The sequence below is a fragment of the Rhynchophorus ferrugineus genome, unplaced genomic scaffold (genome assembly GCF_030347505.1).
Source record: "Rhynchophorus ferrugineus isolate W39M unplaced genomic scaffold, kcgeb_rfMv2 rfM8, whole genome shotgun sequence".
Taxonomy (NCBI): domain Eukaryota; kingdom Metazoa; phylum Arthropoda; class Insecta; order Coleoptera; family Curculionidae; genus Rhynchophorus; species Rhynchophorus ferrugineus.
This window is the reverse complement of record NW_027472587.1, coordinates 33119612-33132305: the sequence shown is the minus strand read 5'-3', so window position 1 is coordinate 33132305 and position 12694 is coordinate 33119612. Positions and strand designations below refer to the sequence as shown.

The 12694-nt window shown below is 29.1% G+C and overlaps 1 protein-coding gene across 1 annotated transcript in view; it reads left to right on the top strand.

The window, feature by feature from the left end:
• Positions 1 to 9829, top strand: part of LOC143201077 (polyubiquitin-A-like) — a 32258-nt gene extending 22429 nt beyond the window's left edge. The window contains exons 3-4 of the mRNA XM_076411931.1: positions 1795 to 2478; positions 8896 to 9829. Coding sequence (XP_076268046.1) covers positions 1795 to 2478; positions 8896 to 9765 — 1554 coding nt within the window. The 3' untranslated portion in view covers positions 9766 to 9829. The remainder of the gene's footprint in view (positions 1 to 1794; positions 2479 to 8895) is intronic.
• The last annotated feature ends 2865 nt before the right edge of the window (positions 9830 to 12694 follow it).

Here is a 12694-nt window from a genome sequence, read left to right as displayed (position 1 = left end):
ATTGCGATATTTTACAGGAGATATAGCCAGACTTTTAAGAAAAAATAAAAATATTTGTATACTGTATTTCTTAACAAAGAAAAACTGACTATTAATAAGATTTTAATAATAAGTACTAAAATGCACTAACATATAAAATTTAGTACCAATTTAAAAGGTTTATTAGAAGTTTCAAAATGGTTTTTATAAAGTTTAAGAAATATCTTTAACATTTTTGAAATATCGAAAATATCGACTTACAAAAATATCGATATATAGGCTAGAAATATCGATATACCCTTCTCTCGTTAATTCTGCACATCCCTACAATTAATATTTGGAAATGTATTTTAGTTGGAGGGGGTATTGACGTTTAAACCTCAAAAAAGGCCTTATAAGATCTGAATCTAGAAGTTGCTGAACAGTTTAAAGCAATAAGCGAAAAGTGGGCTTTGTTGTATATCGTGCTCTATTGTGTAAACGTAGTTGTGATAGGAAGTTATAGTTATCCGTGTTTATAAGAAAGCTATAAGTAAGTATAACTTTGAAACAATTTTCTTTGTATTCATGACAATGCAGATTTTGCTTTGTTTAAGGGTTTCTTAGCAATTTTTAAATTTCTTTCCAACAAAAATTATAATATTTGTGTGTTCCTTTAACGTTATTTAGATAAAGATTATTCAGGAAATCTAAGGTTAGCATCATTATGTTTCAATTTATTATTTGTTAATGTGTTTTATGTATTACGTATTACTGAAAATGTTTTCAATGTTTGTTTTAAATGTCTCAATACGTATTAGGTCTTTGTTATAGAATAGTTCGTGAATTGTTATGTTCATTAGTGTTGGCAATCTTATTTTTACCAGATTACTGATATATCATATATCAGTATACTTATTTCGCAGTATTATAATTTAGTTTGGTTATGTATTAACTTTTTAATAGGAAGTTATAAATTTAACGATATTAATTCTCTTTAATACATAATTCATTGCAATGCGATTAAATGTATCAATATTTTAATATACCTAGTCGAATTAAAAGTTGAAAAAGTACTCATAATAAAATCGAGTTTGTATATGTTCCTCAGATTTACTAATATGCCTTTCTTTTTACTACCACTAAATACCTTAAAATAATATAATTAGATTGTTTTAACTGAAACATTGAGAACATTAATGAAAACGAAAAGAACAAAACAAAGTAGACGTCAAATATGGTATATTGCAATATCATAGTAATAGCATCGATATATATTCAGTTATGTATATTCATATAGTATTTGCTTTGCTTTTGTTTTACACCTTTTTACACCACCAATCTGTTGTTCCTTGCATGTATGGATTTTTTTCTTGTACAAGCACTAGGAACTATAAAAATAATATTGATATGTACAAATTTAACATACCTGTGATCTTCGAAAATTAGCTGGCTATTCTGATAATTTTCTTGATATTCTTACATGTAGAGTTTAATATAATTTTTATTCACTTTTCAATTTATTTGTTTCTGAAATTTATAAAATTTGATTACATTTATATTAATTTTACAACCATGTATAAGAAATTGACAAGCAAGTAAAAGCAAACCATACAACTGGCAAATGCTAGACATAATGTAGACACATAATACACAATAGACACATAACTAGACCTAATGTAGATTATTCTAAAGTGTATGTGGATAGCAAAGCAATCCTATACTACATGTTGTTTACTTTCTTATGTTCAATTTATATTTTTCATTAGTATATTTTTTTATTGCAGCATGCAGATTTTCGTGAAGACTTTGACTGGCAAAACCATCACCCTGGAGGCTGAGGCATCTGACACAATCGAAAATGTTAAAGCCAAGATTCAAGATAAAGAAGGCATTCCACCAGACCAGCAGCGATTGATCTTTGCTGGTAAACAACTAGAAGATGGACGTACATTGTCTGATTACAACATCCAAAAGGAATCAACTCTTCACTTAGTGTTGAGATTGAGGGGAGGCATGCAAATTATTGTCAAGACTTTAACTGGCAAAACCATTACTCTGGAGGTTGAAGCCTCTGACACTATTGAAAATGCGAAAGCCAAGATTCAAGATAAAGAAGGCATTGCCCCAGACCAACAGCGATTGATCTTTGCTGGTAAACAACTAGAAGATGGACGTACATTGTCTGATTACAACATCCAAAAGGAATCAACTCTTCACTTAGTGTTGAGATTGAGGGGAGGCATGCAAATTATTGTCAAGACTTTAACTGGCAAAACCATTACTCTGGAGGTTGAAGCCTCTGACACTATTGAAAATGCGAAAGCCAAGATTCAAGATAAAGAAGGCATTGCCCCAGACCAACAGCGATTGATCTTTGCTGGTAAACAACTAGAAGATGGACGTACTCTTTCTGATTACAATATCCAGAAGGAATCTACACTTCACCTGGTATTGAGATTGAGAGGAGGCATGCAGATTTTTGTCAAAACTTTAACTGGTAAAACGATCACCCTTGAAGTTGAACCATCAGACACGATTGAAAATGTAAAAGCTAAAATTCGAGATAAAGAAGGTATTCCTCCAGATCAACAGCGATTGATCTTTGCTGGTAAACAATTGGAAGATGGTCGTACCCTATCTGATTACAATATTCAAAAGGAGTCCACATTGCATTTAGTGCTAAGACTCAGAGGTGGCAATTAAAAGCATTTTTATTTGTATTTTGATATATTTTTAAATTAATGTGAAATAAATATCTGCAGTAATACATGTTTTTTTTTCTTACTCTTAACTTATTTGAAGACCATGTATTTAAAACTGAATATTTTTAAATTAGTATTTTATAATAAGCAACCCTTAATAACTCGAAGTGAAGATATTTTGAGTGTTTGGATAGCAGTTTTTGGGAGTTTGGATGTAAGAACCCTATTGGTAGTATATAATAGTTGATAATTAATAACCAATGCAGATGTAAAAATACTTATAGCTGATTTATATTCAAGATGAAAAACAGGAAATAGAATTAAAAGATATTAAGTTATTAGTTGTTTTTAGCTCTATTCGATATATATATTCGATATTCTATATCGATATATCGGAGAAAAAATTGCGATATTTTACAGGAGATATAGCCATACATTTAAGAAAATATAAAAATATTTGTATACCAGCCCAGAGAAATATCGACATTTTCTTAACAAAGAAAAACTGACTATTAATACAATTTTAATAATAAGTACTAAAATGCACTAACATATAAAATTTAGTACCAATTTAAAAGGTTTATTAGAAATTTCAAAAGGTTTTTTATAAAGTTTAAGAAATATCTTTAACATTTTTGAACCATTAAGAATTTTATATCTGTATTCCTGTCCTATACTATTAAATGAAATTATTCACTTTTGAGGAACTTCTAGGATCCATTTATTGGATCAATTTAAGTACATATTTTGTATTTTAGTAATACTGGTTGTTTTCCTATAAGGTTATTTGTTCATTGTTAAATTTTATTGTTTTCTTCCCTAATTAGAACTTTCTGAGAATGTAGTTAAGATCAATTTAAGACTGTTTATGAACATACTTTCTTAGCTTATTTAAAAGTCACTTTTATAACCATTAAATTGCGCAAGAGAGAAAAAACTATTTAATTCAACGTGTAACATTTCTAGTATTGATGTGTTGATTTTTTAGTAATCCGATACGGCCAATCAACCAACAGCAAATCATATTAATGGCTTTTGTTGCGACTGTATTATATTGGGATATTTTATATTTTTATTCGTATTATTAGTATTTTATGTATTTATTTCGTTTTAGAGAAACTGCGGTATTGTCAATAGCATATTGTATAGCTAGTCAGGTATTTTTGATGTTTGGTTTTCTTATCAATTTATATACCTACTTATAAAGCTGTAAAGTCTTAATTGGGGTAATAAGCAATAAAACGCCAGGGTTGGGTAGTATTTGAATTACTTGTATTTATAAATTGTAATTAAAATACAAATACATGTTTTGTATTTTAATTACATCTTGAAAATATAATTTGTTATACATATTTCAAGTACCTGACGCTGGTGTGCTTGTTAAATGTCAATGGTTTCTTGGTTGTTTGAATATTTACATGTCTAAATATGTACCTTTATATTAGTCTACGGCAGTATACGAGTATAATCTTTTAACTCACATAAAAGTTATATTTACGATTTATTTAATACATAGAAATTAACTTGGATAAACATAAACACTGGTTCTTCTCGAACGTTAATGTGGCTGCATTTGAATATCATGAGAATTTTATTTACTAGCTCACGTCTTCATGTAAGAAAGCCACATTTAGGCAATTTTCTCTTTCCATAAATATTAAGGAATCGGATGTTAGAAAAGGGCAATAGATCCTACTTTCCTAGAAACTTACTAGAAACTAGAACATAATTGCTGCAGTTTTAGATTAGATTCAGGGCAACAAGTGTTACTATAGCAAACTTCTGCTTACTTTAACGTCTGTCCTAATCAGGTTAGATTGTCTGCAGGTTTCTAATTTAAGGAATTTTACTGTTATATTTATGTTTGCAAAGCAAAGAGAGATTAAAAAGAATATTTGATAGGATTTTACTTTACAAAATGCTTTGGTTGTCAGAGGCATCACAATACGTGACAGGCAAATAATTCCAAACTTTTAATTCATGCCCTAAAGGTATATTAAAAAAAAACATGAAATAACGCATAAGAGTAACAGGAACAGCAGTACTAGTAAAGAATATCATGATTTTATTGTTTCTGAGGACAGTTACAGTGTTCAGTCACAAGTGTCAAAAATAGTCATTATCATCATTTTAACCTAATTAAAAAGAGACAAAATGCTGTCCGATGGGTCGAACATATAACCGAATCAATCTATAAAATTAGATTTGTGTTGGCACTGCTCGACCCTGATGCCAAATGTCTACAAGATTCTCCAAAATGTTGGTGATAATTAGATGTTATAAGTCCAATTTGATACGGCAACGTTGTGACGTAATAATTTTTGATGGCGCACTGGGCTGTTTTATTGTATATACTATATAAAGAATTTATTGAACACTTGCATTGTATCATTGTAACATGTTACTCTCTCGTGTTTCAACACCTATTAATGCTTCACCATGCCATTATGCTTTCGCCACATTACACTTTTAGTTCTTCCAATCAAACAGCCAATGCACGTCATTAAGACCATCGAACATATTGATATATTCAGTTTATAAAAACGCAAAATCCTTTTTAAACTCAAGGTATTTTTTTTTCTGATTTTACTAATTAGCATTACTCTAGTTAAAAAGATACAGAAAGAAGTCTGATGTGCCAGAACATGTAAGAAAATCGGTCTATATATAAAACTCGATTTGTGTTGATACTGGTCGACACCGTTGTCATATGTCAATGGGCATATAATAGAACAACTCTAATCTACGAGCTATTGTGACTATTCAATAAATATGCATTAGATGTACTATAAAGTAAAAATAAATTATATTTTGTAACGTTATTTTTATTTCGTTATTTTATTTAAATTTTGTTGATAGAGTCAATAAAAGCTAAAACTTAAATTTGGTGCGGCAACGTTGTATTATAAATTTTGTTAGGAATGATTTTCTAGTGCATATTTTCAGGATCAAGGCTACTACTAACAATCAAACACATCTAAATAATAAGATATGAATTTTATTCATAATTGTATACAAGTTTTAAATATCATAGTCATTGAAATCAACTCACGAGGATCAATATTTTATTTTAAACAGTTACGAATTGTATATTTACATCATTCAAGTTGTACAAAAATGTTTGTTACAAAAAACCATATAAAAATGTAGTAGGATGAGAGGTACGGCTCGATGACTAGCAACACTGATCTGATGTTGTTGATGAAAAGTCGCTTTCACGCGTCTTACCGTAAAACAGAAAGAATTAAACTAGGTGCATCTAAAATCGTCTCTCGCAAATGCAAACATCTTTTATACTCACGTAACAACAATGTAAACAAGTTGTCAACAAGATATTTAACAGTTCTGAATTAAAACTACTGGACGGTTTTTATGGGTATAGGTTTATTTATACATTATTTTTAAGTCCTATGTTCTAATTAGATACTCTATCGTGCATCAATGGTGTCTGGGCCCCTAATGTATTTATACATCTCGAAAAAATCCAAATAAGTATAGTATTTTCATAATAATAATATCATTCTAATGTAGCTGTTTAGTATTTTAAGTAATTTTAATAATGTCTAAAGTGTATTTAACTTAATATTGAGGTAAATAACACTGTTGTTAATATTTTAGGGTTAAGCCTCAATTGTTTTGTTTACTGTGTATATGAGTCCCCAATAATTGTTTTTTTTCAGTAACCAAATAATATACTTATTATAAATTATAAAAGGCCAATATAAAATATCTGGTGTCTTGTGAATGAAATAATAGTTCCATGGGCTATACTTCACCAGGTTAGGAAAAATGATACATGTATTTTAAAATAAATTTATTTTTAATAATCTGTTTATTGTATACTATTTTGAATCGATATTTTTGTTATTCTTTATTATCGTCATGTAGCCCACTATAAAGTATCAAAAGAAATAGATATACAGTAACAATGCTAATTTTATATTAAAATCATTAAAAAAATATTTTCTAATAAATAATAATAAAATAAATAAACAGTTTTGACATATGAGTAATATCCAAATAAAAAATTTCGATATTTTCCAATACTTTTTCAAATATATATTGACAGTTATAATATAGAGTATCGAACTTTTTTGACAATTCTTTACCTCCCACCCTTTTTACACAAAAGAATGTTCTCAGAAAAAGTAGGGTTAAAGTGAATAAACATCGATATTGACTAAAAGAATTGTATTGGAAAATAAAAATTAATTGTTGTTCATGATTTCCAATAATTAATATATTTTGTATATGTACTTTCAAATATCGATAATTTTATGCTCATAGAATATATTATCTAGCGATCCAATAACAAGAAACTATGGCTGTCAGCCGCCATGGAAAATATCGATAGAACGTTCTAACGATATTTGAAATATTTCAATATTATTAAAAAAATATCGATATATCGGAGAAAAAGATTGCGATATTTTACAGGAGATATAGCCAGACTTTTAAGAAAAAATAAAAATATTTGTGTACCAGCCTAGAGAAATATCGACATTTTCTTAACAAAGAAAAACTGACTATTAATAAGATTTTAATAATAAGTACTAAAATGCACTAACATATAAAATTTAGTACCAATTTAAAAGGTTTATTAGAAGTTTCAAAATGGTTTTTATAAAGTTTAAGAAATATCTTTAACATTTTTGAAATATCGAAAATATCGACTTACAAAAATATCGATATATAGGCTAGAAATATCGATATACCCTTCTCTCGTTAATTCTGCACATCCCTACAATTAATATTTGGAAATGTATTTTAGTTGGAGGGGGTATTGACGTTTAAACCTCAAAAAAGGCCTTATAAGGTCTGAATCTAGAAGTTGCTGAACAGTTTAAAGCAATAAGCGAAAAGTGGGCTTTGTTGTATATCGTGCTCTATTGTGTAAACGTAGTTGTGATAGGAAGTTATAGTTATCCGTGTTTATAAGAAAGCTATAAGTAAGTATAACTTTGAAACAATTTTCTTTGTATTCATGACAATGCAGATTTTGCTTTGTTTAAGGGTTTCTTAGCAATTTTTAAATTTCTTTCCAACAAAAATTATAATATTTGTGTGTTCCTTTAACGTTATTTAGATAAAGATTATTCAGGAAATCTAAGGTTAGCATCATTATGTTTCAATTTATTATTTGTTAATGTGTTTTATGTATTACGTATTACTGAAAATGTTTTCAATGTTTGTTTTAAATGTCTCAATACGTATTAGGTCTTTGTTATAGAATAGTTCGTGAATTGTTATGTTCATTAGTGTTGGCAATGTTATTTTTACCAGATTACTGATATATCATATATCAGTATACTTATTTCGCAGTATTATAATTTAGTTTGGTTATGTATTAACATTTTAATAGGAAGTTATAAATTTAACGATATTAATTCTCTTTAATACATAATTCATTGCAATGCGATTAAATGTATCAATATTTTAATATACCTAGTCGAATTAAAAGTTGAAAAAGCACTCATAATAAAATCGAGTTTGTATATGTTCCTCAGATTTATTAATATGCTTTTCTTTTTACTACCACTAAATACCTTAAAATAATATAATTAGATTGTTTTAACTGAAACATTGAGAACATTAATGAAAACGAAAAAAACAAAACAAAGTAGACGTCAAATATGGTATATTGCAATATCATAGTAATAGCATCGATATATATTCAGTTATGTATATTCATATAGTATTTGCTTTGCTTTTGTTTTACACCTTTTTACACCACCAATCTGTTGTTCCTTGCATGTATGGATTTTTTTCTTGTACAAGCACTAGGAACTATAAAAATAATATTGATATGTACAAATTTAACATACCTGTGATCTTCGAAAATTAGCTGGCTATTCTGATAATTTTCTTGATATTCTTACATGTAGAGTTTAATATAATTTTTATTCACTTTTAAATTTATTTGTTTCTGAAATTTATAAAATTTGATTACATTTATATTAATTTTACAACCATGTATAAGAAATTGACAAGCAAGTAAAAGCAAACCATACAACTGGCAAATGCTAGACATAGTGTAGACACATAATACACAATAGACACATAACTAGACCTAATGAAGATTATTCTAAAGTGTATGTGGATAGCAAACCAATCCTATACTACATGTTGTTTACTTTCTTATGTTCAATTTATATTTTTCATTAGTATATATTTTTATTGCAGCATGCAGATTTTCGTGAAGACTTTGACTGGCAAAACCATCACCCTGGAGGCTGAGGCATCTGACACAATCGAAAATGTTAAAGCCAAGATTCAAGATAAAGAAGGCATTCCACCAGACCAGCAGCGATTGATCTTTGCTGGTAAACAACTAGAAGATGGACGTACATTGTCTGATTACAACATCCAAAAGGAATCAACTCTTCACTTAGTGTTGAGATTGAGGGGAGGCATGCAAATTATTGTCAAGACTTTAACTGGCAAAACCATTGCTCTGGAGGTTGAAGCCTCTGACACTATTGAAAATGCGAAAGCCAAGATTCAAGATAAAGAAGGCATTGCCCCAGACCAACAGCGATTGATCTTTGCTGGTAAACAACTAGAAGATGGACGTACATTGTCTGATTACAACATCCAGAAGGAATCAACTCTTCACTTAGTGTTGAGATTGAGGGGAGGCATGCAAATTATTGTCAAGACTTTAACTGGCAAAACCATTACTCTGGAGGTTGAAGCCTCTGACACTATTGAAAATGCGAAAGCCAAGATTCAAGATAAAGAAGGCATTGCCCCAGACCAACAGCGATTGATCTTTGCTGGTAAACAACTAGAAGATGGACGTACTCTTTTTGATTACAATATCCAGAAAGAATCTACACTTCACCTGGTATTGAGATTGAGAGGAGGCATGCAGATTTTTGTCAAAACTTTAACTGGTAAAACGATCACCCTTGAAGTTGAACCATCAGACACGATTGAAAATGTAAAAGCTAAAATTCGAGATAAAGAAGGTATTCCTCCAGATCAACAGCGATTGATCTTTGCTGGTAAACAATTGGAAGATGGTCGTACCCTATCTGATTACAATATTCAAAAGGAGTCCACATTGCATTTAGTGCTAAGACTCAGAGGTGGCAATTAAAAGCATTTTTATTTGTATTTTGATATATTTTTAAATTAATGTGAAATAAATATCTGCAGTAATACATGTTTTTTTTTCTTACTCTTAACTTATTTGAAGACCATGTATTTAAAACTGAATATTTTTAAATTAGTATTTTATAATAAGCAACCCTTAATAACTCGAAGTGAAGATATTTTGAGTGTTTGGATAGCAGTTTTTGGGAGTTTGGATGTAAGAACCCTATTGGTAGTATATAATAGTTGATAATTAATAACCAATGCAGATGTAAAAATACTTATAGCTGATTTATATTCAAGATGAAAAACAGGAAATAGAATTAAAAGATATTAAGTTATTAGTTGTTTTTAGCTCTATTCGATATATATATTCGATATTCTGTATCGATATATCGGAGAAAAAATTGCGATATTTTACAGGAGATATAGCCATACATTTAAGAAAATATAAAAATATTTGTATACCAGCCCAGAGAAATATCGACATTTTCTTAACAAAGAAAAACTGACTATTAATACAATTTTAATAATAAGTACTAAAATGCACTAACATATAAAATTTAGTACCAATTTAAAAGGTTTATTAGAAATTTCAAAAGGTTTTTTATAAAGTTTAAGAAATATCTTTAACATTTTTGAACCATTAAGAATTTTATATCTGTATTCCTGTCCTATACTATTAAATGAAATTATTCACTTTTGAGGAACTTCTAGGATCCATTTATTGGATCAATTTAAGTACATATTTTGTATTTTAGTAATACTGGTTGTTTTCCTATAAGGTTATTTGTTCATTGTTAAATTTTATTGTTTTCTTCCCTAATTAGAACTTTCTGAGGATGTAGTTAAGATCAATTTAAGACTGTTTATGAACATACTTTCTTAGCTTATTTAAAAGTCACTTTTATAACCATTAAATTGCGCAAGAGAGAAAAAACTATTTAATTCAACGTGTAACCTTTCTAGTATTGATGTGTTGATTTTTTAGTAATCCGATACGGCCAATCAACCAACAGCAAATCATATTAATGGCTTTTGTTGCGACTGTATTATATTGGGATATTTTATATTTTTATTCGTATTAGTAGTATTTTATGTATTTATTTCGTTTTAGAGAAACTGCGGTATTGTCAATAGCATATTGTATAGCTAGTCAGGTATTTTTGATGTTTGGTTTTCTTATCAATTTATATATCTACTTATAAAGCTGTAAAGTCTTAATTGGGGTAATAAGCAATAAAACGCCAGGGTTGGGTAGTATTTGAATTACTTGTATTTAGAAATTGTAATTGAAATACAAATACATGTTTTGTATTTTAATTACATCTTGAAAATATAATTTGTTATACATATTTCAAGTACCTGACGCTGGTGTGCTTGTTAAATGTCAATGGTTTCTTGGTTGTTTGAATATTTACATGTAAAATGTATGTACCTTTATATTAGTCTACGGCAGTATACGAGTATAATCTTTTAACTCACATAAAAGTTATATTTACGATTTATTTAATACATAGAAATTAACTTGGATAAACATAAACACTGGTTCTTCTCGAACGTTAATGTGGCTGCATTTGAAGTCTTCATGTAAGAAAGCCACATTTAGGCATTTTTCTCTTTCCATAAATATTAAGGAATCGGATGTTAGAAAAGGGCAATAGATCCTACTTTCCTAGAAACTTACTAGAAACTAGAACATAATTGCTGCAGTTTTAGATTAGATTCAGGGCAACAAGTGTTACTATAGCAAACTTCTGTTTACTTTAACGTCTGTCCTAATCAGGTTAGATGGTCTGCAGGTTTCTAATTTAAGGAATTTTACTGTTATATTTATGTTTGCAACTAAAAGAGAGATTAAAAAGAATATTTGATAGGATTTTACTTTACAACTTACATGCTTTGGTTGTCAGAGGCATCACAATACGTGACAGGTAAATAATTCCAAGCTTTTAATTCATGCCCTAAAGGTATATTAAAAAAAAACATGAAATAACGCATAAGAGTAACAGGAACAGCAGTACTAGTAAAGAATATCATGATTTTATTGTTTCTGAGGACAGTTACAGTGTTCAGTCACAGGTGTCAAAAATAGTCATTATCATCATTTTAACCTAATTAAAAAGAGACAAAATGCTGTCCGATGGGTCGAACATATAACCGAATCAATCTATAAAATTAGATTTGTGTTGGCACTGCTCGACCCTGATGCCAAATGTCTACAAGATTCTCCAAAATGTTAGTGATAATTAGATGTTATAAGTCCAATTTGATACGGCAACGTTGTGACGTAATAATTTTTGATGGCGCACTGGGCTGTTTTATTGTATATACTATATAAAGAATTTATTGAACACTTGCATTGTATCATTGTAACATGTTACTCTCTCGTGTTTCAACACCTATTAATGCTTCACCATGCCATTATGCTTTCACCACATTACACTTTTAGTTCTTCCAATCAAACAGCCAATGCACGTCATTAAGACCATCGAACATATTGATATATTCAGTTTATAAAAGCGCAAAATCCTTTTTAAACTCAAGGCATTTTTCTTTCTGATTTTACTAATTAGCATTACTCTAGTTAAAAAGAGACAGAAAGAAGTCTGATGTGCCAGAACATGTAAGAAAATCGGTCTATATATAAAACTCGATTTGTGTTGATACTGGTCGACACCGTTGTCATATGTCAATGGGCACATAATAGAACTACTCTAATCTACGAGCTATTGTGACTATTCAATAAATATGCATTTGGTGCGGCAACGTTGCATTATAAATTTTGTTAGGAATGATTTTCTAGTGCATATTTTCAGGATCAAGGCTACTACTAACAATCAAACACATCTAAATAATAAGATATGAATTTTATTCATAATTGTATACAAGTTTTAGATATCATAGTCATTGAAATCAAGTCACGAGGATCA